Raw genomic sequence first — 27016 nt, 5'->3', positions numbered from 1 at the left:
TGCATATGTTCAAAAATAACTTTTCAGTTTAGGGCTGTTTGATGGTTGTGCTCCTGGCATTTGGGCGGGATCAATTCTCCTTTGCACAGGATCGCTTGGTACTTCTCAGAACGTTTAGCATCCCAAGCCCCTACCCATCAAAATTGGAGTGAAACCCCCTAACCATTTTGACAATAACTGCCCCCATCTAAACCTACACTTCCAAATGCCCCCTAGTGGCAAGTGGTGCCACTACAGGTTGGTAACTACTAACAGAGAACTATGCACCTATTCCAAAAGATAATCTGGGTCTAAATACAGAAATTTGGGCTTCCCTGGTAGTTCAGGTGGTAAAGAATCCACCTGCAGTGCAAGAGACCTGGGTTCGATCCCTGGGTTGGAAAGATCGCTTGGAGAAGAAAATGGCTACCCACTCCAATATTATGGCCTGAAGAATTCCATGGACTGTATAGTTCATGGGGTCGCAAAGAATCGGACACGACTGAGCGACTTTCAAATACAGGAAAAAAAAAAAAAAAACAGAAAAAAATGTTAACAATACACGAATTGAAAAAAATTTCAAGATAAATGGATAGCATCATCACATTTTGGTCCAAAACAAAACAGAAATGTAAGCCTATACACATAGATTCTTGTTACATGTATTCCAAATGAAAATGAGTGTTAATTGCTCATCATTTTTGACTCTTTGTGACCCCATGGACTGTAGCCTGCTGGGCTCCTCTGTCCATGGGATTCTCCAGGCCAAAATACTGGAGTGGGTTGCCATGCCCTCCTCCGGGGATCTTTCCAACCCAGGGATTGAATCCTCATCTTCTGTGTTTCCAGTACTGCAGGCAGATTCTTCACTGTTTGAGCCACCAGGGAAGCCCACACACATTCCAAAAACGTTGGAAAACAGTTTTCTGCGGTTGGCAGAATTATGAGTGATTTTTATCTGCTTTCTTTCTTCTTTTCTTTCCCTTTTTTCAATAGGCAAAGTCTTCCCCTTATGGAAAGAGAATGCTATCTTGTTTTGGAGAACAAATGGTGATCCACCCAACAACCTGCTCCTCACACCATTTCAATCCTTGTTTTGACTTATCGGGAGGATGAGTACTGGCCTCTGCTCAAGCAGCGTGGGATCACCTTTCTCACTCTGCCAAATACTCAGCCTCGTTTCAAGGCAGCAGCTGTAACACCAGAGGTAGGACCTGGGAGGTACTCAAATAAATGTTTACTCAACTGAGTCATCCTTTTCTTGTCCGGATTGGGCCACGCTTGTGTTGACAGGTCCTCCAGGTTTTAACATTACTTTTACCCAGTGGTTCTCAACCAGGGTGCCCAGCTCATCCCCCAGGGGCAATGAATGGTATTCCGATACGTGTCTGGGTCTGGTCATCCCAATGGAGGGCGTGGTGAGTGCTACTGGCATCAAGTAGGTGGTAGGGGCCAGGGATGCTGCTAACCATCCTATAATGCCCAGGACTGCACCAACAGCAACAATCATTCAGCCTAAAATGTCAACTGCACTGAGGTTTAGAAACCCTGCTCACCGTTTTCCTTCCTTACAGCTTGTTAAATAATTTCCAAATTCTTCCCAAAGTATTATCTACTATAAATGTCTCCCCAGAGCAGTTCTAGGAGACAGAGCGCATACAATGACCTGCTGGAGTCTGAAGAGAAATTGGAGCCTTACAGATGACCTCAGATGGGCCATCAGGGAAGACTCTAGTTTTCCGTCCTGCCTCTGCAGGGCTCTCTGCATAATATTAAATGCCTCACCTGGAGCAAGTGGAGACAAAGGATCTTGGCAACCTCTCTGATCAGTTTTCAGTCTGGTCATTAAAAAAACACACCTTAGAAGCCTTTCTTTTCCAGCATCAACTGTTATCTTTATGGTTTTTTATACTATTTTAAGAAGGCTGGCTTTTTGCACTTAGTAGATTTTAATAAAATTAACTGCCCATATTCAAGAATACCTCCTTTTCAAAGCGGGGTAGCTTTAATTTCCATTTTCTTTAACTGAAGGCATTTCTCAGAAGAAACAGAATAATAAAGAGTGTCACCCGAAGGTATATTACCAACCTCACAACCAGGGAATGAAATGAAAGGTTTTTAACAAAAATGAAAACACATTACTTGGAACCCTAACTAGTCTTGAGTATTTTGCCCCCAGCACAAAGCATTTTAATATCCACTGTAATTTCTCCTGATAAAAAAATGTTTTTTCTCAAGTCAGGGACAACTAACATCATATTAAATACCAGAATTTTTATTAGTAAGAGGTATCTGGCTCTTAAGTTTTTCTAAAACCTACCAGGCAACCTTTGAAAAAAAATCTTTAAACCTATAATCAGTTCCATAAGTAATAGACTTTCAAAGATCTTGTAATTTAAAAATCTGAAGACTATTTTTTTCATGCAAGATGATCCCCTGAAACACCTTTAATACAGATTCATATTTTATTAGGCAAATATAGAGCCCTTCAAATAGCTTGAAAAGATAGTCTCTCTCTGGAGAACAATTTCCTCTCTAATCATCTGTGTCATATAGGTCTGAGTAAGTGTTGTGAATAGAGAAAACCGTTTGAAGAAAAATACAATTACAAGAGATGGGAATACTCCGTCATGTGACATAATTCAAACCACTGATTTAATAGCATTAATCATTTTCTTTCAAAACAAATAAAAGAAAGATGTTTTATGTTCCCCAAAGATATTCACTTTTGATGAAGCAAGTGGCCTTCAAAAATACGTAAGCAATCATTTTTGGAATTGATGGATGTCACCAAGCCCTTTAACTTTTGCAACTGTCTGTTCTCTTAGGTCAGAAGAAAATGTTCTCTGAATCTGGACATCACAGAATGATACTTAATGGCCTTAGAAAAGAATCTACCTAAGCAGGGAACTGAAAATAGCTTAACTTTGGAATTTCAGAGCCCAGTTCAGCAGGAAGCAACAGGAACAAAAGAAGGGTGGGTCTCTTGGAAGCTGCTGGAAATGAGGTTAGCAAGAAAAACGAAACAGGCTCACAGATGTATCAAGGTGTGAAAACTCACTGCTCAAGTACTGGCAGTAGAAGGTGATGTCAAATACAGATATTTAGTCACCCACCACCTCATCTGAGTTTCCAGACAAACTCAATCAAATACTCTCATTCTTCTTCAACTTATTAATAATACAGTCTTTACTGAAATGGAAGAAAATAAAGATTTAACCTTAATATACAAACTGGGAAAAAACTTCTATGCGTGCTAAGTCTCTCCAATCGCGTCCAACTCTTTGTGACCCTACGGACTGTAGCCCTCCAGGCCCCTTCCGGCATCTCTGTCCATGGGACTTCCCAGACAAGAATACTGGAGTGGGTTGTTGCCATTTCCTCCTCCAGGGGATCTTCTCAACCCAGGGATCGAACCCATGACTCATGTCTCCCTGTATTGGCATGTGGTTTCTTTAACATAAGTGCCACCTGGGAAGCCCCTGGGAGAAAACATTCTTATTTATTTCTGCTGATAACCCAACACAGAATTCCTTTCAATTCTCACAGAGATTATTTTCTGTGAAAGTTTCTATTCTAAGACATTTTCATCCTAGTAAGAATTAGAATAGAATTCACAAAACTCAAATGCCTATAGGGTATAGGAAGATGAACACAAAAGGATGAAATGGGCTTAGTCATGACCACGCTGACCTGGAGATTCACTCTTTTGAAACTCTGGAAAGAATGTCTCGCACTCAAATCAATGGCCTGCACACCAATCCTTGAGAAAGTAAGATTTCAGATTCTACTGAAAGTAAGATTCCAGATTCTCAAAATTTCAAGATCTAAATATCAACTTTAAAATTAAAATTTTTTAAGTACGAGCAGTTTCTAAGTATTAGTGACTAATTAAAATTTTAAACAATCCTTTGCTGGTTAAACAAATCCTGGCTGTGTGCGTGCGATTCCATCTGTCAAATGACAACCTCATTATTGGAAGAAGAAAAATGAGAAATGGCTAACCAAGATGTTATCAGGGTCCTATCCTCAAGTTCTTGGTGAATTTTTGGGTCTTCTCTCATCATAAAGAACTTTTTCTAAGAGCATCACATCTAAAGTTCCAGAGTTAAAACCTTTTAGGGCTTTTTAAGCTTTACAGCATTGCCAGACACAGGGAAAGAACCTTTCTACGTGAGAGGAAGGGAATAGTGGTCAAACACTGAAGGCTGTGATAAACCTGTCTCTCAAAAATGCACAAGGAGGGTCATGAAAGTATCCAGCTTATGGTGGCGGGGTCGGGGGGGGGGGGGCTTCTAAACCAACAGGAGGCTGGAACAGGAGAAAATTCCAAAGACCAAGAAATGCAAAGCGAAGGTTGTATATGACTGAGAGAAATGCAGTGACACAGAAAGAAACCAAGTTCATCTAACTAAGCCAGCAGTATTTATCGCCTGTGGGCAGTGCCAAAATGTTTCAGGAAGTGCCAGTGTCTTTCTCTGTCAAGCTGGGCCAAACTTTTCAGCGCAGCATCAGATCACTATGTAAATCCTCATTTCCTTACTCTCCTTTACAAAGAATCTTAACAGTAAGATTGATGGCCAATGCAGGACACCCCTTCCCTCTCCAAAAATGCAGTTTCATTACCTAATGTTTCTAGACCTTTCTAGAAAATCTTTTGGTAACAGCTTCAATGGAAATGGAGAATGAATTAGCGCAGTTTCATTTCTCTTCCTGGTTTCTCACTGGGGACCCAGATGTCTTCATCCGTACAGCAACATCTTCTCAGACTCAGCAAAGTCAGCTCTTTCTTCTGAACCGGAATGAGCAACGACGGCCGAGATCAAGGGAAAAGCCAACCCCATGACTGCCCTTCCGTCAAGAGTGGTATCTCTGGGACTTCCTTGGTAGGCCTGAGGCTAAGACTCTGCACTCCCGGTGCTGGCAGCCAGGGGTCAATTCTTGCTCAGAGAACTAGGTTCCACGTGCTGCAACTAAGAGTTCATGCCACAACTGAGACCCAGTGCAGCCAAATACATAAATATTTAAAAGAAGAAGAAGAAGAGAAAGAATGGTACCTGTTCAGGCTTCAGTCCTGGGGGAACCCAGGCGTACTCCTCCAGGGCACAGCCTGAGTCATCGTCTGAGGTCGAGTTCCTCTGGAAGTCAAACATGAGTTTGCTGACGGTCTTCTCCATCGCCAGGGGCATCGCCGTCACCATGTGCTCCTCCTGAGGGCACTTGCAGTGCAGGCAGATCTTCCTGCAAGCAGCGAAGGCAGGAGGTGAGAAGAAAGGCAAAAGAAACCATTTTTCCACTTGGCCTGCCACACTCCAGCCCTTGGATCCCAAACCATAAACACATTCCTTGGCAACTGGCTTTTGGCAAAAGCATCTAAAGGAGTGTTCCACACCCCGCCTGTCTTTGTAGAAGGCGTGGCCCTGAGTACCTGCAAAGCCCCTGAACAGTCAGAGGCCACCAGGTAAGCATGCTAAGGACATTTAAACATGGATGCCGACCTCTTCTAAATCAGTATCCCAAGAGGCAAGTCAAAATACCTTTTATTTTACTAGGTAGAACACTGGATATGCACCATGACCACAATTTCCTTGACTGGAATAGTAATTAAATATATACCATACATAGTCAGACCAGAAATATTACCAGGAGATTTAACAAATACTGACAACATTCCATTTTTATAAAAAGTTTCCAGACCTTAGGAAAAGAAAGTGATTTTAAAAATAACTGCAGGTGAGATTTTCTTTAAGAAGAGTAAAAATAGTTTTTTTTCCCCACAAAACAAATCTGACCCTAAGATCGCCTGGGAAAGACATTTTCATCTCCACTGAAGATCCTTGTGGGTTTGAAATTCTAATCAGAAACCCCAAATTACCCCACATTGGTAGCTGTTTTTTTAATGTACAAGAGCAATATGCATGTGAATTATTTCAAAAGATAGCAGCCAAAGACACAATTCTCTCCCCTAAATTGAACATTTCTCTTTTAAGATTACCATCTGTTCCCTTTTCCATGGCTACAAAAATGATGAAGCAATAAAAACGTTGATGTCAGCAACACAAAAGCACTTTTAGCTTCCACCAGTGAAATAAAAAGTAAAAAGAGAGGAAAAAAGTAAAGGAGGAAAAAGATTTAAAGAAAATAAGCTGTTCTACCTGCACTCTGACCTTTAGAATTAGTTTCAGGAGCACCTTATAAAAGTGATGAGACGGCCCAGAATTCTAATCCCCATGTGCCTGAATTTTTCGACAAAAGCTTTGTGAAGATGTAATTCACATACCATAAAATTCGGCATTTTAGAGTGTACAATTCACTGGTTTTTAATATATTTATAGAGATGTGAAAGCACCACCATTATCTAATTTTAAACCATTTTCTTCACCCTCCAAAGAAACTCCAAGTGCATTATTAGCAGTAACTTCTCAGCCTCCCCTCCCCCTGGGCCCTGACAACCACTAATCTATTTCCTGTCTTTAAGGTTTTAGTTGTTCTGGAAATTTCTGGAAATTTCACATAAATGGAATCTTACTACAAATAGTCTTACCATATACATAAATGGAATTTTACTAGATACAGGCTTCTTACACATAGCAGGATGTTTTTAAGATAAACTCATGCAGAAGCACATGTCAATCTTTCATTTCCTGCATTATAATACTCCATTATACAGGTATACTGCACTTTGTTTATCCATTCATCAGTCAGTAGACATTCGGACTGTTACCACTTTTCGCTGCTTCTGAATAATGCTACTCTATTTATGTGCAAGTTCTCTATATGTTTTCAATTCTCTTGGGTACTTACCTAGGACTGGAATTGCTGAATCATACAGTAACTTTATGTTTAACATTTTGAGGAACTGCCGAATTATTTTTCAAAATAGCTACATCTTTTTACTTTCCCACCATGAATGAATGAGTGCCATCTTTTTACTTTCCCACCATGAATGAATGAGTGCCATCTTTTTACATTCCCACCATTAATGAATGAGTGCCATCTTTTTACTTTCCCACCATTAATGAATGAGTGCCATCTTTTTACATTCCCACCATGAATGAATGAGTGCCATCTTTTTACATTCCCACCATTAATGAATGAGTGCCATCTTTTTACTTTCCCACCATGAATGAATGAGCGCCATCTTTTTACATTCCCACCATTAATGAATGAGCGCCATCTTTTTACTTTCCCACCATGAATGAATGAGTGCCATCTTTTTACATTCCCACCATGAATGAATGAGTGCCATCTTTTTACATTCCCACCATGAATGAATGAGTGCCATCTTTTTACATTCCCACCATGAATGAATGAGTGCCATCTTTTTACATTCCCACCATGAATGAATGAGTGCCATCTTTTTACATTCCCACCATGAATGAATGAGTGCCATCTTTTTACATTCCCACCATGAATGAATGAGTGCCATCTTTTTACTTTCCCACCATGAATGAATGAGTGCCATCTTTTTACTTTCCCACCATGAATGAATGAGGGCCATCTTTTTACTTTCCCACCATGAATGAATGAGTGCTCCATTTTCTCCACATTTTTGTCACACTTGTCGTTGTCTTTCTCTGTGATTGTTGCCTAGTGGGTGCGAAGTGGTATCGTCCCAAAAAGGCTTTGGTTTGTACTTCCTTAATGACTCACGAGGTTACACTTCCTTTTATGTGACTGTATATCTTATTGGAGAAATGTCTATCACATCTTTAGTTCATTTAAAATTGTCTTTTTATTGTTGAAATGGAAGAATTCTTTATATACTTTTTGGATACAAGTCCTTATCAGATAACATGCTTTGTAAAAATTTTCTCTCATTTGTGGACTGTCTTCCCTTTATGATGAAGTCCTTTGAAACACCTAAGTTTTTGATTTTGAGGAAGTCCATTTTTTCCCCCCTGTTGTTCTTTCTGCTTTTGGTATCATATTTAAGGAATCTAAGGTCATAAGATTTACTCTTGTATTTTCACCCAAGAATTATATGGTTTTAGTTCTTATTTATGGGTCTATGACCCATTTTGAGGTGCTTTTCATATATGGTATGAAATAGGAATCCAACTTCATCCTTGTGTGGCTATCTAAGTGTCCCAGCACCATTCAATTCACTTGCATTGACCCTTGTCAAAAATCAGTTGACCGTAAGTATAATGATTTATTCTGGACTCTCAACTCAATTTCATTTCATATTTTGGTCTATATGTCTCTTCTTATACGAGTACCATACTGTCTTAATTACTGCTCTTTTATAGTAAGTTTTGAAATTGTGTAGTGTGAGTCCTCCAATTTTATTCTTTTAAACATTTTTTTTTTTACCTTTTGTGGGCCCCTGACATTTGCACTATTAACTATAAATTTTAGGGTTATCTTGCCAATTTTTGAAAAAATTTAAGTTCGGATTTTGACAGGCACTGTGATGAATCTTTAATTTGGAGGGTACTGCTATCTTAACAATATTAAGTCTCCCAATCCATGAACAAAGAATGTCTTTCTATTTATTTCCATTTTTTTGAATGTGTGTATTCCTTAGGACTTTCTATATACAAGATCACGTCATCTGTGAATAGAGATCGTTGTACTCCTTCCTTTTCAATCTAATGCCTATTTTTTTCTTTATCCTGTCTTATGCCTTACCTAGGTCCTCCAGCGATCCTAAGTTGCAAATGTCTAAGTTGCTCTTTGTCTTGTTCCTGACCATAAGAAAAAGCAACCAACCCTTCACCATCAAGTATTACATAATTGTGGGGTTTTAGGGTAACTTTTCTTCAGTAAGTTGAAGAAGTTTTCATCTATGATAGTCATTGAGAATTTTTAATCAACAAAGGGTGTTCCATTTTGTCAAATGCTTTTTTTTGCATCTACGGAGATGATCAGTCAGGGGGTTTTTTGGGTCCCTATTCTTTTAATGGCCTGAATTTTGATACCAAAATGTACTTGAAGAAACGAAATCAGTTTTGTCCAGCCAAGGGAGGCTTGTCAGATTCTTCTACTTCCTGCTTTTCATCTGACTGAACACATACATTAAAAGAAGGCACACTGGGATCTGGTTTGCATCTCCAAACTCAGAGAAGTTTTATCCAAATCCTGGCTGTTGCGTTTAAAAATAGTTTGAGCTCATTTTAACAGTAACTCGTTAATTAATCACCTACTGTAAAGAAGTCAGGGGTCTCGGGAAGCAGTCAAGGTTGTCTCCCGCCCCCCGCCAGAACTTTTTATGTCAGTGTATGACTTAAGGGGAAAAAAGTCTCCCTATGTTTAACTAAGTCTAGGAAGCTCTTCGGTGACTAATGGTTTACTAGCAAGTCACACTTTTAGAACAAAATGTAGAGATTTTTTTTTCTAAATTCAGTCTCTAGAATATTCATCAATGAAACTCATTTATTCAGCAAGGCCGGGAAGAGCATACTTTTTAATGCTGGACAGACATAGTCTAATGAACAGAAGCTCCAGAAGAAGGAACAAAGACAAAAGCCAAACAGAATTAAAGAACCAGATCCGTAATGAGTCTCACTGAATAGAAGCCTGAACAGAGGAGAAAGAGGAGAGGGCTAAGGGTCCTCTTTAGTCATTTCACAAGTAACCGCCAAGTACCTACCATCTGCCAGGCACTGCTCTAGACACTAGCGACATCCAAGCAAAAGAAACAAAGATCCCTCCCCTCACAGAATCTATATACTCAGAGGGGGAGAAACATACAATAAACAAAAAAACCCAACATATCATTCAATCAAGTAGTACATTAAAGCTGCTCAGTGCAATGCAAAGCTAGAATGGTGAGGCAAAATGAGGGCAAGCAGGGCTTGGCTGAGGGCACACAGCATATCACTTGCTTCCACCTGACACCTGTGAGCTCAGATTTGCACACCAGTCCTCCAAGAGAGGAACTATCACCTCCACCTTCCAGAGAAGAAAACAAAGCAGAACAGAGATGCAAAGTAGGATCCATCTGACCCCCAAACCCTATAATACCCTATGAAAGGCATACCTCATTCCCACCAGAGAGCAGCCTTTCACTCAACAACAAACACATTCAGAAAAATCAAAACCAAACAGGAAAAACAGGAGGAGGAAAAGAAACACCACCAAAGAAAGGTAAATCAAAACCATCAGGACCTTATGTATTTTCCCCGTTAGCTGTCTGCCTTCCATTCCTCATTTATAATTAACAGGCACTGCTGTGGCAAGGCATTTTTATTTGCAAAGAATTTTTAACCTTTGAGCGCTTCCATGACAGCCTTTGGAGAGACTAATTTAATAACTCCTGTTTACAAATGAGCAACGGCAAGGCCTAGATGCTGAGAAAGGCGCGGAGGGTCAGAGGTAAAGCCAAGAGGATTTCTCTGGATTCTCACGTCTTTCTCTCCCTCTTGGCAAAATGCACGCAACACCTAAGAGCTCTCGCTTTCAACACACTGATTAAAGCTTTTCAGGAGTGCGTGGGGAAATATATGATTTGGTTTTGGTTTTTTCTTTTTTAAATAGACATTTATGAAGATAGAATCTGCTAGTAAAGCAGAATTTCATTTAAAAAAAAATCATACAAAGCGTGCATTGGTTTCATTCTGTCAGAGTTGACATTCTACCTGTACATAATTGGGTTTGTGAATGACAGGTTTCCAAGGAATAAGGCATGATTCAGAGAGCAGAGCTCCTGCATCCTCCGTTCTCCCTCCGTCTACCCAGCAACAACCCTCGCCACCACCCTCACCCCCCCACCTAAAGTTGCAGCTATGAATTCATTCGCTTTCGTATTCAGAAGCTACAATTGGCTCTTCCATGACATACCCAAGACCAGCAGATGAAGGCTCTCCTTTCAACTGTCTCAAAGAACTCTGGTCATCTGCATCAGTGACCAAATCATTTGCAAAATGCCTAATGATTTATACCAATGAACCCACCGACCATGATGCAAAAGAATTTGTTATAAATGGATCGGGGGTGTTTGTCTGTTGGGGGGCTGTGTCTCATCTTTGAGACATTGACAGGTTATTTACAACACTGAACCCTGAACCACAATGTCTCCTTTTGTGTGAGAAGTGATAGGATGAAGGCAAAAAAGGAGTCTTCATTGTCACATGATGCTGACAAGTTCAAGTTGTAGACTGCAGGATTCTAGGTTTGGATAGGATTGGAAATATCATTAAGTCTTTCCCCTGTCCCCCTTCCCCTTTCCCTTCTCTTTTTCATCCTTCCTTTTTTTTTTTTAAGGAGAGGAAAATATTTTTTTGCAAGAGAACTCCTATGTGGAAACTCATTATATAAAACAGAGCTGCCCAAGTCCATGAGACAGCAGGAGGTCCTGGGCTCAACTTCTCTTAAGCTCCACCTTCTCCTAAACTTCAGGACCATTTTCATGGTCCTAACATCTCAAGGGTTCCAAAGACACAGATCTGGAAACCAGCATACTTCCAAGGACAGCTCAAGGTCATTTCTAGTATTATCAGAATATGAAGTAGGTGCCCAATAATTTGAGAGATGGCAGAAAGACAAAAAAAAAAAAAAAAAAAACAGAGGCTGTTGGATGACTTTTAAGAGACAGATAATTCTTTATCATCAAACTCTGCAGATAATGATGATTCTCGTCATGGGAAATTGTATGCCCTGTTTCTAAGACATTACATGGAGATGCCTAGGGTGTAGAGATGTACCCCCATGACTGATTTGACAAGTCTGACACAGGGCCCTGGAAGTGCATTTTCACCAGCATTCCATGTCATTCCAATCTGACATGCACTTGGAGGACACGCTTCTGGAACAATCCTCCCAGTTAAAAGGGGGCACCTGAGTCAGAGGTTGGTCTGGAAACTGGCGTGTTCTACCAACATTTCCAATGGTCTCAGGGCATCTATGCCAACTGTCCTGACTATGATGTATTAAACTTGTGTATCACTAAGTCCACTCAGTCACTCAGTCACTAAGTGACTGTATCACTAAGTCACTCAGCTGGGCACCACTGGGGCATGTGTGTGAAAACACGCTGGTGAGAGGCAGGACCGTATCAGTCATCAAACAGTGCCTCTCACTGCCAGCCTGCCATCTATCCTGCCTTCTTCCTTCCCTGTGGTATGGGCTTCCCTGTGCCAAGTTCATGGTCAGACAGGTTCAGGTCACTTTTATGCACAGGGTCAGACTGGCAGGGTCAGCAGATGGGGCAGACTGCTTAAAGTGTGGCTCAGTCCCAACAATCAAGTGGGGGATAAGGAACGCACAGTTCTGGGCTCAATACAGCAATGCCTCAGGCAGCTGAGATCAGGTGTGGGAAAAGATACTTTTGTTAAAGACAGAGGGCTATGGAAAGCAACTAGACTCCAATAAAAATTAATAATAAAAAAAAATACAGAGGGCTAAAATACCCCAAAGGCCTCCAAAGCTTTTTGCTAATTAACAGATGTGTCCTTGGTATTTAAATTCTTCCATGACTTCAGCTCACTAAAGGCATAAGAATCACTCCTTTTACTTTTAACCAGAGGAAAAGAGTAAGCCTTTTTCTCCTTATCGTAATTTAATGTTACTGCCCCCTTATCATAAAAAGAAAAGCAACATATAATGTATGTAGAAAAGAATCAGGAATTACAGATAAGCAAGAAGAAGAAAAAAATAATTCAAACATTCACAATCCCAGAGATAATCACTGCTGAACAGAAACAGATGTGGGCCCTCTTTTCCTCTCATGTGAAGGGACTGGAGACCAGATTTCATTTATGTGTGCGCGCTATCAGGGAGTACCGAGAGACAAGACTCTGGCCTGAAATAAAAAGACATGAGCCAGAGCCACCCACACATGGACACACAACACTCTCAGCAAAAAGATGTGCATTCTTCAATCCAGATAAGTGGGTTTGCTCTGATCTGGTGCCCTGTAGCAGGATCAGAGACTTTACGTACATAGTCTAGAGAACACCAGGCAACGCGGGAACTGCGTACATACTTAAGGGCATCCCAGAGTTAAGCTGGGTCCCTCAGATAGATAGAAAAGAAAAATCTGAAAACTGGATTTCAACAGCTATCAACTTTCAATTTGCTGTGCAACTAGGGAGAGATGGGTCATGGATAATCTAAAACCACTAAGCCTTGGCTCTGAATTGTGTCTTTGTGTATCGGTCACAGACTCTCAATGGTGCGGTAACTGACATCACTGCAAGCCACCTAAAGGGTCTGTCTTGGGCAGGCCGGACTTCTGGGGGGCTGGGTAGGAGCCTGGCTTCCTCAGTCCACTCTGCTGCTCCATTCCCTCAAGTTCCCTATAAAAACATCCAGCTTTTCACATGCATGCAAAACACTGACCTAAGAGGAGCCAAAACTTATTCTGAGTTTCCTACCTTTGGGAACAGCTTTCCCACCTTATCTGTTTGACCAAGAAAACAGGTAAATACATGTTTTGAGTGAAGAGAGATTTTATTAGGCTGCAGGCTGCCTCGATGTAAGGAATGAAAAGAAGTGGGCACACGTAGCAGAAAAGCCATTACCGTGCTGTGTAAGCGAGCCGGTAAGAACCGCAAGTGGAGTCTGCTTGCTTTCACTTAGTGCTCAGAGGACTTCCCTGGTGGTGCAGTGGTTAAGAGTACACCTGCCAATGCAGGAGACACAGGTTCGGTGTCTGGTCCGGGGAGATTCCACATGCTACAGGGCAACGAAGGCTGTGCACCGCCAACTGCTGAAGCCAGTGTGCTAAAAGCCACCGCAGTCAGAAGTCCACAAACTGCAGACAGAGACTAGCCCCTGTTCACTACAACTAGAGAAAAGTCCAAATGCAGGCACAAAGACCCAGCAAGGCCAAAGAAAATAACTACATAAAAAACAAGAACAACAACACAAAAACAACAAAAAAGAGTTTTTTAGAAAAATGGGTATCACTGAGATACTCCCATGATGAGTAAATCAGAATTGTCAAAACTGAGTTATCACCAAGCACTTTAGCTGTTCCCCTCCAAAACTGCCTGAGTCACGTGATCACAGGGCCCATATGACAAGGCTTTAGCTCCCTCCTTCCAAGCGCTGCACAAAAACACAAGTCGAGGGTCAGAAAGACAGGAAGGCAGGCAGGTCAGAAATAGGCTTGTGAAGGCTGGTTTGAAACGAAATGAGATGAGGATGTTCCAAGAGGGGGAAACATGTCCCGAAAGGATTGAGGACTCCATGGGACAAGTCTGACCTCCAGGGCCTTGACTCCAGTATGTGCTTGGGAACTGGGGGATGGCAGGGAAAGGTTTTCTAATATATTTCTAATGTTTATGCAATTTCTTACATTTACAAAAGGTTTATAACAGTCATTTTGTTCCATAGTTTATCATCACCTTTATTCCTTCTCAGCTGCCCTATAAAGTTGGCATTTGTATCTGTTTCACACACATGATCCTACAAACTCATAAGCAACTTAACTGAAGTCACACAGATTAGAACCTACGTTTTCCAACTCCAAGACCAAAGCTCTTTCTATCACTTTTTAGGAGAGTGGTCAAATCTTCCTTCTGTTCTGTGTGCATCTTCCCATCCTTCTCATTATCTGTCCAACCATTCAAGCAAACAGTGATGGAGCATCTACTGGTGCTAGGCCTTGTACAGAGATGCTGGGATTCAGACAGTATCTCTAACCTCAAGGGGCTTCAAGTCAAGTGAGGAAGAGAGACAACAGTCAGGTCAACACATAGATAAACGTGCCACTTACAGAGTGCAGTGACTGTCATGATGGAAGCAAACAAGGAGATGAGAGAGGGGCCAAGGATGGATCAGGACAGGCCTCCCCACTAAAATGACACATGAGTTGTGATCACAAGATGGAGGAGGAGCCAGCTCTGGGGAAGACCAGGGAGCGTTCTCCAGGCAGAGGAAAGGCAAGCAGAGGCTGTGGCATGGCGAAGGGTATGGAGTGAATGTCTCAGGAGGCCATGTGTGACCTCTCCTCCTCCACCACTGTCGGCATGGATGGTGGTGACCAAGGCGGCTGAGCCCCTGCCTGTACCGAAGCACTGTGATTTGGGGGAAGAGGCCATCTTAGTGCGTTGAAGGAAAGCTCTTCCTTTCTCCTGAATTCTCTTCGCCTTGGAATTCCTATCTCCCTGTCTTGATACCCAGACGTCAGCATATCCTGTTATTTGCAGCCTCACTGGCTCCTTCACCCCCCCATCTCCCCAGCCACAATACTGTGTTTTTCCTCTTTCTTGAAACACTCAGTCTGACTGAGGGACCCAGGCATGAACCTTGACACTTGCCATGTCTGGAAGCAAGATTTCTATCTCTGTGAGAAAGGAAGAACGGTTTCCTAATCAACACAGAAGCTCAAGGGCGGAGACCGTGACAGGGCCAGCTGGGTACGAGGCTGGTGCGAGTGTAGAGCCAAAACCCGCTGTCTGGCCCATCATACTCCCTGCCCTCTGTCTGGGCTCCAGCGGCTCTGGCCATCTGCACCAAGAAGAGATTATCCCTGCCAGGCGCTGCCCAACTTGGTACAGGATCATTTTTAGTGGCAGTTGTTTCCTCTAATACGTCAATTCATATTTCCATGAAGAAACATACATGGTGCCCTACTTTGGACTAATTTATCTTGGAATTTTTAGGCAGTGGAAACATTTTTTTTTTCTTTTAAATTAAGCCTCCTGGATGCCTTTTTGTATTATGAGTATCTCTGACCATAAAGAATATAACGTAACATAACCATAAAGAACATAAAGAAGGTTGGGAGGTGATCCCCAAGCTCCTGAGAAGGAACTGCAGAAGGGATGCAGGGCAGAGAACGATGCCAACACATGGAGGGGTGATGGGCAGCTGCAGCTCTGGGCAACTGTGACTCATTTAGTGGAGAAGCTATGGAAAATGGTCTAGAACATTCCTCACAGATGTCTTCCTATTAGAGAATCAAAGAGGCAGGGGTACTCACCCCCCACCCAATTCCCAACAGTCATTGGGTGAGAATTACACTTGGGCCCCTGTGGTGCACCCCACATGCAAAACAGGCAAGCTAGAGAGTGATAGTTCCTTTGGATGGAGGAACCACGGGTCAGAGGACTCTGAGAAGGTGAATGCCCAGGGGGAAGAGGGGACTGTCCCAAGTCTCTGCTGCAGGCGGCTTCATTTATTAAACAACTAATCACTGTACATCTACTATATACTATGCATTCTGGTGGGTATTGTGAGGGATTAAAACAAAATAGTAAGAAGCCCCTGTGTGACTAGGACACAAAAATATAGTCACAGAGAGCTAGATTATAAATTTCAAAGTTCTTGTGAGGTTACTTAAGAGAAGGTGCTTATCTAGGAGACAGATGTTGAAAAACACACAGGTCAAGGATTATGCTTGTCATTTAATTTCAAAGGGTTGAGCAAAAATAAGAATATATGTGCATGCATTGTGTGCCTGTGCATGCAAAAAAGAGAAAGAGGGAGGGCGGGGGGAACAAGCAGCACAAAAGTGCCAAATGTTAGCAACAGACCTTTCTAGAAGGCTATCTGGAAGTTCATCATGCTATTCTTGTTAACTGTATACAACACTGCAGTTTTTCAAAATAAGTTTTGAAACACAGAAATAAAAAATTGAACGGTTTTGTGACTTTGTTGTTAGGTCAGTTATTAATAGAACACCTAGCACATGCTGGGCACTGGATACCATCTTGCTGAGTAGGAGGTTGCTAGGCAGAAAGAGAAAGAAGGAGTACTCCTGACAGGTGGATAAAGGCATGCAGGTAAGAGAGATCAAGGTGCTATCAAGACACTGAGAGGAGTCTAAGATGGTGACAAGTCAGCAGGTGCAAGAGTACACATGCAACCCAAGTGAAGGAGTTTTCACTTTACTGTAAACATGTTCACAGGCCAGTGAGAAATCTGCCGGCCAAACACACAGCTAGCTAATTCAGCATCATGATGAGTACTAAGAGCGAACCCTCAAGGGAAAGAGCTTGGCCACTGATGGTGTCTCCATGGCAACACTGCTACCTGCATCACTGCATCCGTTAGGAAAGGCTGTGAGTGCCTAGAGAAGCTCTGATTTCCTGAGCTGCGTTCAGACCCACCGCCTTCCTAAGAAGCAACCAGAGAGATGGAATGGTTATGCCTGGACCAGTTCCTCCATTTCACTTGGTCCATATGTTCTGTGATTTTATGGCATGTACGTTTTTCCTTCATTGGGTGCTGAGCAGATCCAGTTCCAAGAGCTCCTCCTTTCCAGATGAGTCCCTCAGGGGAACAGTTTCTGAGGAAATGACTACACATTGTAACACTACAATTGTAACACTCTTCACCTCCTGACTTCAAAATGAGAATTGTAAGACTCCACAAAACACCTCTCCGTTTGCTTTTCTTTTCCATGCCACCTGCCAAAGGGCTTGTTCAGTCACTACCTCCTGTGTAGAAGAAGTTGGCTAACCCCATGGAGACCAAATCTGAAGCATTAAATGTCCCCTAAGTACTCAAAAATAGCATACTGTGACCGTGCAGTGAATTAAGATCTTGGAGGCACAGTGTCTTGGGTTCAAACCCTATCTCTGCCACTTCACTGAGTGGCTGTTAGGATTAAATAATACCTACAAGTGAAAGTGAAGTCGCTCAGTTGTGTCTGACTCTTAGCGACCCCATGGACTGCAGCCCACCTGGCTCCTCTGTCCATGGGATTTTCCAGGCAAGAGTACTGGAGTGGGGTGCCATTGTATTAAATAATACAGCTGGTATTTAATAATACCTTCACTATGCTGGCTATAGTGAAATCTGACTGGGCCAGTTTGCTAGGCCCTGTGCTATGTGTAGGGACAAAAAGTAAAACAAGTCAATAAAAATAGTCATGGTTCTTGTTTGCTAGAAGTTGATCTAGTCCCTACTAATATATTTTAGTTGGGATGGAAACAGATCAATGGAAAACAGATGGGTGGCAAACAAATCACTTCTGTAAGTCTTTATTAAACACCTAATATATACTTGAAGGTGTGCTGGACTGACGAAGGGAATTTGATTACCGTCTTTACCTAAGGCTTACTTATTTTACCATGCTTTTAACACTTCAAGGTCACAAAGATGACCTTAGTTTCTTACCAAGATACAGTAAGGTAAACAGGCTTGGATAATGACCCTGGGACTAATCAAACACTTCTGAGCTTCCCATGCACTTTCAATTCGGGGAACTCTGTGAACTGCCAAAAATATCTACCAAGGTTCATCAGAGGAAGGGTTATTATTGCCATTTCACAGAAGGAGAAGGTGGTGCTTGGAGAAGCCAAGCACTGTGGCCGTTATTATTAAGCGTGCTGTGTCTAGAATCCCAAATCTTCTACTTTTCACCCTGAAGCAGGGCACATTGAGTCAGTTTGGTTCCAATTCTGGGGTGTGCTGTTTCTAACTTTCCTTTTGAAAAGGACATTTTTGGAGGGTACGCCAGGCTCTGTGCAAAACACTTTCCACGCGTTCTTGACTTAATCCTCACAGCACAGTAAGAGATGGAAATCAGTAATATCTTCCTCATTTTACAGATGGGGAAAACCAAGGCCCAAAGTGTTTCTGAAACTCACTTATGCTCCCACAGCCGAGAGACTACGAAACTGGAAACGCAAACCTGCACCGGCTAGGTTCCAGAACCCTTCACTGAACACCTGAGCGAGCGCCTGTTCGAGGCCCCAGCAGACGGGCTGTGCTGGTTTCCTAATCCATGTAAAACAAGCTGTGCTTTTCTCCCTGTTCACACAGAGGCCCCCAAATCACTGGCAAGTCATAGGAAATTCTTAAGTGGCTGCTTATTAATAACATTTTCAGTTTATATTAGCCTGCCTTTCATCCAGGGGAACTCAGCCAGCTCCATATACAGAGAACCTCTGCAATCCAGCCGTTTCTGGTGTGGACGGGGGCCAGCTGGCGAGAGCACCCCTCAGGGGCCTGGCTTGTGGGGATTCTGGCAATGGTCACACCCCTCAAAACTTGACAGGGGCCCTTTAATATCCGTGCTGAAGGGCTGGAGGCAGAGACTTCCCAGAAACCCACGTTCCTCCGTGAATGAGGCCAACGGCTCGAGATGACCCCAGTGGACTTGGGAAACAAGAGTGTCAAGAAATTGGGTGTTTACCAAGTACTGAGGCTGGAAGTGAAGCCCTGCCATTGAGATTGAGTTAGACACAACAGGGAAAGACGTTATTTTCAGGAGAGACCTGGCTTCAGTCAAGTCCAGGGGAAAAAACAAAACACATTTCTCAGGGTTTCCCACAACGGGGACAGACAAAAAATAGGAAAAAAAAAAAAAGAGGCAAGATGCTGATTTCCCTTCTTCAAACCCGATCCGTGGAAAGGTTTATGTGGTTTTGTTATGGGCTACGACCAGTCCCCTCATTCTGCAGCAGCAAGGGGATGGAGGGAAGTACACAGAAAGAAAATAACACCTCCTGGTTTCATGTTTTACTGGAGAGAAGCCCTGGATGAATTGAATTCACATGGTCTACAGGAGTGAGACACTGAAAATATTTAAGAATCTGTTATATTCAGATTTGACAAGGTGATGGTGGAAGGATGTATGTCTCCTAGATGTGCCTCCCTCCCCCAAACTCAGGGGGTGCAGCAACGCCCTCGTGCTTCTGGCTGAGTTGATACAATGAACAGCAGCTCAGACTGTGGGCTTTCTTGGTGCACGAGATGAGGCTTGGTCACTTATCCATGAGCTCTACTCACTATTTCCACCTTTCCCTATCTGTCAGCATCACCTCCTGCTTGGGGTACAACAGCCTACTTATTCTTCCCTGTATCCACTCTTGCCTCTGTAGAATCTATTTTCTGTTTTGTTTTTAAAAACAATGGCGGTATCACTCAACTGCCCTGCTTAAAAAGCTCCACTGGCTTCCCATTACAATTAAAGCACATACTCCCTAACGTTGGCCTATGAGATCCAATATAAACTGGCCCCTTCCCGTCTCTCCAACTTCATTTTGTCCCACTGCCCCCCATCTTCTCTACTATGTTTCAGCCCCAATGACCTTTTAATTGTCCTCTGTGCCTGCATGTGTGCCAAGGCCATCCCTCTCTTAGGACCTCTGCAGTGGCTGTTTTACTGCCTGGAGCATTCTTCCCTGAGCTCCTTCTGAGCTGACCTATTTTTCATTATCCATGTAATTACTCAAAGGCACCTCCACCAAGAACCCTATGAAAAATAGCCCACTTTCCCTTCTCATTCACTCTTCATTCTATTATTCTTTAATTTTTTTCTTAACATTTGTCACTATCAGAAACTGCTTTACCTGTTGGTGGATCTATCAAATGTTTCTCCTACTATAACCTCCATAAGATCAAGGAGCTTATCTTGTAACCGTAACTCTAACCTAAAACAGTAAGTATTCAATCCAGCCTGGAATCTAGCTTGGTAGTTCTCAACTAGAGGCTGAACACTTTATGGGCATACAAAAAAGACAGAATCAGTGTGAAAAAAATTTTTTATATTCATTTTTTGGGATTACTGAAAATCTACATTATTACAATGATGCCAAAAATGGAAAGTGTGAGTCAACTATAAGATCAGTAGTACATCATCAAAACCACATCAAAGAAAGACTGTCTTCTTCTGGGATTAAAGAAGACACAGGAAAGCTAGGGCAGAGAATATATCCTGAGAATGACCAAGAATCATACTGTAACTGCCATGTAATGTAACTTGGCTAAGTGTACTGCAAAATGTCCAAAATCGGAAAGAATGCCTTGAATACAGAAAGACTGAAAAGCTGTAGTTTAACCTAAAGTAAATGTTCCAAAAACTTGCTGGAATTGTTCAGTTAATAATAAAAAGTATCTGAAACACAGAAGAAAGAAGTACTCCTGTGGCTTTGGCATCTGATATTCCAGACCTCAATTTACCCATCTATAAAATGGGAGAGAACCAGGTAATTCACTCCTTCCAGTTCCAGAGAGCTTTGTAGAACTGTAAAATATTTGTATAGGGCATGAGGGATTTTTTCCAGTCCCCAGTTAACCTCAGGAGAGTTTCCTGGGTGAGTTTACAACCATCTACCATCCAATTCAGCACTTCTTATTAACTTTCAAGTGACTTAACATCTTTAAGAGTCTGATGAAAGCTGGGATCCTTTTCCTTAAAATGGTGAACATACATACATTCATAGTAAATGCTGCATTTAATTTCATAAAGTTTGTCAGTCTTTACTGTTCCTTTGGTGCTCATGGATTTCAAGTTAAAAACACCTGGTTTAGAGAACTGGCTAAGTGTAAAAGGTCTTCTCTGCTATTCCCCGCAGGCCCACAGACACTGCCTTATGTTTTGCAGATGTTCTGTTTCTCACTCTCTGCGACGTTTGCTTTTAAAAATTCAAAATAGCACATGATATCATCCTGACCACGTAGGATGCTGAATCTCAGGCATTCAACGATACAGGCTGGAAGGCCGTTTTTAAGGATGGCAAGGGCTAACCACACTGGTGTTAGGCAGTCCAACTGCCAAAATGAGCAGAAGGCAGGTTCAAGCTAGTCTGATCAAAACCTAGCCCGGTGATTAGGGCTGCTTTTCAACCTTTCAGAAGCCATTCAAGCAAGAACTCAAGCTCCTGCTGCTGAGACAGGAACAAGGGAATTCTCTGCTCTACACTCTACGTTTTCCCCCTGCTTCCTAATGAGCCAGGTGTTTCAGTGTGGTGGCCCAACCTGCACAGGAAGCAGGGGGAGGGGCTTAGGCTGGGGGGGGATCCACTGTCACAATTGGTGGCAAGCTTCTAGTCCCGACAGGCTCTCCAGCTGACTTCTGCGATGTGACCTCAAATGCAAGTAGGAGACTTGGGCAGTAATTTACATGAACTCCTGAATCCTGAGAGCTAAGCTGTCAGGAGAGGACATCAGCTGGCAGCAGCACAGTGAGCCAACAGCAGCCTCTGCATGTGTGCTGGCCACCTGGCCCCTGGCTGAGATGCCAAGAGGCTGCCTACAGGAAACAGTCCCTTGGATAGCAGGTACTCTTCTGGGACCATCAGAGCAGGAAAGCTGGATAAAGAGCCTACATCACTTGTAATGAAAAGTGACAGGAGCCGTAAGAATGGCCACCATGTTAATCAGAACAACAGGATGTAAGTCGCAGAGAAATAAAAACACTCTATTAAAACTTTAAAAATTCAACTAACTGAAACTTTCAATAAGCTTGTAGGTCCATCCACTTTAGGGGAGGAAGAATAAAACAACACAGAGTAAGTAGAAAATAAAATGTCTTTTTAGCATGCCTAAGAATTAATAGGTGAAAGAAAGTGAAAGTGAAGTCACTCAGTAATGTCCAACTCTTTGCTACATCATGGACTGTAGCCTACCAGGCTCCTCCATCCATGGGATTTTCCAGACAAGAGTACTAGAGTGGGTTGCCATTTCCTTCTCCAGGGGATCTTCCTGACCCAGGGATCGAACCTGGGTCTCCTGCATTGCAGGCAGACGCGTTATTAATAGGTGGTTGGTATTTATTCACCAAACTGAAAGAATCAACTTCCAGGCAGTGTCCAAGAGGAGACATAGCATGTACGTTCAATCTCTCGGGGGCAACTACAACTGATCCATATAGGCTACCTGAGTCCTGGGGTGAGGAGTAGTCTGAGGCTGTGCTGGAGCTCGACAAAGAGTGCGGAGTGTCATCAGGGAGATCCACAATGGACAAAAGGTGTGCAGGCGCCAGGCATGTGCCAACTCCTAGTGTGCTGGGACATTGAGAATGCAGGTCAAACACGGGTACATATGCAAACGCCAGGCATGTGCCAACTCCTAGTGTGCTGGGACATTGAGAATGCAGGTCAAACACGGGTACATATGCAAGGAAGAATACATTTCCCCACTCAGGGTTTCCTCTGTCATTCAAACAGAAGCTTCTAGAATAATAATAAGGAGGCACCCCTTAAAGGAAGAAAGCAGACATCTGTTTATCCTGCCAGATCACAGCCTGGGGTTCAGCAAGGGGGGAGACAGCAAACTCAGATGATGTTCACAATCAACCCACAATCAATCCACTTGCAGGAAATTCGTGTTCAGGATAATAACTTATATGGCTGCCATATCCTCAATCACAAGACACAGTTGGGTAACTGTGCTCTTCCTATTAAGGCAGAAGAGTAATTGGATATATTGTCCAAATTTGCAAAAACAAGATTGAAAATGAACTGGGATCTAATTCTAAACAGCCAGAAATTTAGCTAACCAGAACCTCCCACTCCTCTTAGCTGACACTTTCATTTCCTAGTTGAACAACCCAAGACAACAGCAATAAATACCTGTGCTTTTCAAAATTTCACAAATCATTTGATTTGAATTAATATAAAATGAAACAGGACTTTTTTCCCCTTAAAAACAATACCGTCTCAATTGGGAACCACCAACTTCTTACCATTTCAGGTGTCCTAAACACTTATAAATATAGAGATCACCAAAGTGTCCTAAATGTTTATAAACATACAGATCATAGAAATAAATGTATTTATTCATATGGTATGTTTGTAAAACACATGTGAGTTCCAAGATGCTTCACACCTATCATTTCTACAAGTTGTGGAAGCTTCAGAATCAAGTGATTTAATTCAAATTTCAGCTTGGCCATTTACTAGCTGTGTGACATTAGGCAAGTTACTTAACATCTCTGTGCTTAGCATCTATAGAATGTATAACAGACCCCATCTCACAAGGTTATCATAAGATATAACACATAAAATTGTGAACATGAGCCATAAAAAGGAACAAAATTGTGCCTCTGCAGAGATGCGGATGGACTTAGAGACTGTCACACAGAATGAAGTCAGAAAGAGAAAAACAAATACCATATATTAACACATATATGTGGAATCTAGAAAAATGGTAGAGATGTACTTATCTGCAAAGCAGAAATAGAGACACAGATATAGAGAACTAATGTATGGATACCAAGGAGGGAAGAGGGGAGGTGGGATGGACTGGGAAAGTGGGATTGACATGTATACACTACTATGTGTAAAACAGATAACTGTACCGCAGTGTATAGCACTGGGAACTCCACTCAGAGCTCTGCGGTGACCTAAATGAAAGAAAATCCCCCAAACAGGGGATGTGTGTGTATCTGATTTATGTAAAGCTGATTTACTTTGCTGTTCAGCAGAAACACAACATTGCAGAGCAACCCATGCTTTAATAAAAAAAAAATTTTTTTAAAGACTTAAAAAATAGTGAGCATGGTGCTGGGCACATAGTAAGCAATTAACTGTTAGTCATTAATTATTTATTACTCCACAGAAGGAGAAACTGAGTCACAGAGCAGCTAAGTGATCTCTTTCAGGTTCAATAAACAATGACACAACAGGGACTCGAACCTGGGCCTTCTGAACGCAGTCCAATCTCCTCTCCTGTGGAGTCCTCTGTGCTTGTGACACAGGTGGCCGAGAAGCAGCAGCACCGGCATCACCAGAGAGCTGGCTACAAGTGCAGAATCAGCAACACCCCCAGGTGCATGTACGACGCACTGGAGAGTCCTGGGCTCAGGCACTGAGGAGGATGCGTGTACAGAACACAGCCCGAAGGGCTTCCGAGAGTGACCGAGCGGCACCGAGGGATGCAGACACCCCCCCACCTGCTCCCCACCGAACTAAACATCTGAAACATCCAAAGGTCAGAGGCTTTTGCAGGAAGCTCCAAGTGGCTCTCTGGAGGGCTACTGCTTTTCATATTCCAGCGCATATTCACAACACACAGAGGTCAGGGCCAGATATAAAACCTGACCTTTTAGTTCTCCGCCCAAGAGCAGCCACTGGAGCAAATCGCACACCTCCATCGACAAGGCTGAATTCCCTCTGAAAGTTCACACTCATCAAGGTCAGTGCCAGAAGACAATTTACAGATCACCTAATCCAGGGCCTTTATTTTAGGGAGAGAAGAACTGAGGCTCAGAGAGGGGAAACACACATTGTAGTTAGGACCTGAAGAGCTCACGATGAGGGGATCCAAAGCCCACAAGCCTGGCCTCTCTCTTTGGACTCAACTAGGCTCGCAGCAGATCTGCCCACACTCTGTTTAGTACAACAGAAGGGCTGCTTCCATTTGCCCAGAGCTTTCACTCCTCATCAGAGTGTGTCTTACCAACTTCCCAACAAACCTCACACTTCCATTCTAAAAGCCACATTCAGAGCTGGCGATGAAGAAGCCACTCTGTTCTGTCTTGTGCCTGACACAGTCTCTTGGATATTGCCGATTTTATCAAAAGATCAAGCAAAAGGATTTCTGAAATCTAGAAAAATGGTACAGATGGGTCTATTTCCAGGGTAGACGCAGACATAGCGTCTCTATTCCCACCCTGGAAACAGATGCAGGCATAGAGCATGGACGTGGACACAGTGGGGAAGGGGGAGGGGGACACACTGGTAGAGTAGACTGACATATATCCACCACATGTGTCAAATAGCTACCAGTGGAAGCTGCTGCACAGCACAGGAAGCTCAGCTCTGTGCTCCGTGATGACGGAGAGGGGTGGGATGGGAGAAAGGTCTAGGAGGGAGGGGACGCATGTGTACATTTAGCTGAGTCACTTCAATGTACAGCAGAAAATAATACAATGTTGGAAAATAATGATATTCCAATTAAAAAAAATCAATCAATGGCTACATAATGAGGTATTTCTCACGTTAGGGTTCCACAGATACAAGATTTAAAAGGCAAAGAAAAAACATTCATAATACTTTATAGTAAAAAGTGTAAGGAGACCCAGAATGGTGGGCCTCATTCAGGCTTTGACGATGACCATCCTGGGTTTGAATTCCAGCTTTATTCTTTCTTCTTTGCATAAAGTAGGGCAAGTTATTTAACTTTTTGGAGCCTTGGTTTCTCTCTTACTAAATGGAATTAATAATATCTAGCTGTGTAACTGCTGCAAGGATTAACAAGGTATGGAAAGCATCCTTCACATCAACTAGAATATGGTAAGTGTTCAACCTATGATACCTACCATCTTTGCCATACATTCACACAAGCACAAAACTATTTCAGACACGTAGACACCCATAACATACATTGACATATATACTAACAGCTACCCTGAAAAATATCTGACCTGGTGACCACAGAAAATACAGCTGTTTCTCAGTTGAGTCCTGGAACTTTCACGAACAAGAATCTCTGAGGACTCAAAACTGATGAATGGATGCCAAGAAAAGAGCTGGAAAAATGGCATCCTGCCCAGTTGAAATGAAATGCTAAGAATTCTTGTCCCAGTTAATTTTAACCCTGGATGGGGCTGGATCCTATTTGTAAGGTTTGATATTTAAAAACCAAGAAGGGGTGGGGGAGCTGAAGTCAATGGTGCTCCCAGTGCAAGACAAATGGAGACAACTCAAATCCCCATCTACCGTGAGACAGGCACAGAGCTGACTGTAAAAGGTGCCCCACCTTGGTTCCATCTCTGCCTCCCATCCCAGGTTCCCTCCAGTGCCCCAAGATGGTTTATACACGAATGCCAGAACCAGGAAGAACAAGGGTTCTCAGAAATCACCACTATCCCTTCTTCCTAGAGGTCATCCCACTGTCCTGAGTGACCGACTCTGGTTACGCTTTCTCCAACAAGGCCAGCAGTCCTGACTCCCCTGAGGTCTCCACTTCCAACCAGTGATGCTTCTGGATTCTGTGCTCCAGGCAGTGTTTTGCATTCTCTTCCATGTCAGCTCTCATGAAACTTGAGTCTTCAGTTCAACTGACTTGATCCTGATGGACTTTACAACCAAATATGTGCTGAAGTACAGGCCACACACCCACCAAGGAGGCAGGCTGGCTCGTACTGTACTAAAAACTGTGCTCTCTTGAATAAATGCACTTTTAAAAATAGGCCATGGTGCTCTGGTGGAAAACACTTGCTGTGCTGAGCCCCGTATAGGGTTTTAGAATCTAACATGGCAAATGGTTGCATTACGGATTCTGTGGGTTTCCCCCATGGCTCAGTGGTAAAGAATCCAGCTGCAAGGCAGGAAATGCAGCAGATTCGGCTTCAAGCCCTGGGTGGGGAAGATCCCCTGGAGGAGGACATGGCAACCCTCTTCAGTTTTCTTGCCTAAAAAATCCCATGGACAGAGGAGCCTGATGAAGTACAGTCCAAAGCGTCGGA

The 27016-nt window shown here is 42.7% G+C and overlaps 1 protein-coding gene across 3 annotated transcripts in view; it reads right to left on the bottom strand.

Moving 5' to 3' along the window:
• PRICKLE2 (prickle planar cell polarity protein 2) overlaps window positions 1-27016 on the bottom strand; it is a 343782-nt gene that overhangs the window by 92607 nt on the left and 224159 nt on the right. For all 3 annotated transcript variants that reach the window (XM_059880046.1, XM_005222690.5, XM_002696985.6), the window contains one exon: window positions 5037-5220. In XM_059880046.1, coding sequence (XP_059736029.1) covers window positions 5037-5220 — 184 coding nt within the window. The remainder of the gene's footprint in view (window positions 1-5036; window positions 5221-27016) is intronic.

This window comes from Bos taurus, chromosome 22 (genome assembly GCF_002263795.3).
Source record: "Bos taurus isolate L1 Dominette 01449 registration number 42190680 breed Hereford chromosome 22, ARS-UCD2.0, whole genome shotgun sequence".
Taxonomy (NCBI): domain Eukaryota; kingdom Metazoa; phylum Chordata; class Mammalia; order Artiodactyla; family Bovidae; genus Bos; species Bos taurus.
Note: the sequence above shows the minus strand (reverse complement) of the source record. Positions and strands in the feature narration are given on the sequence as shown.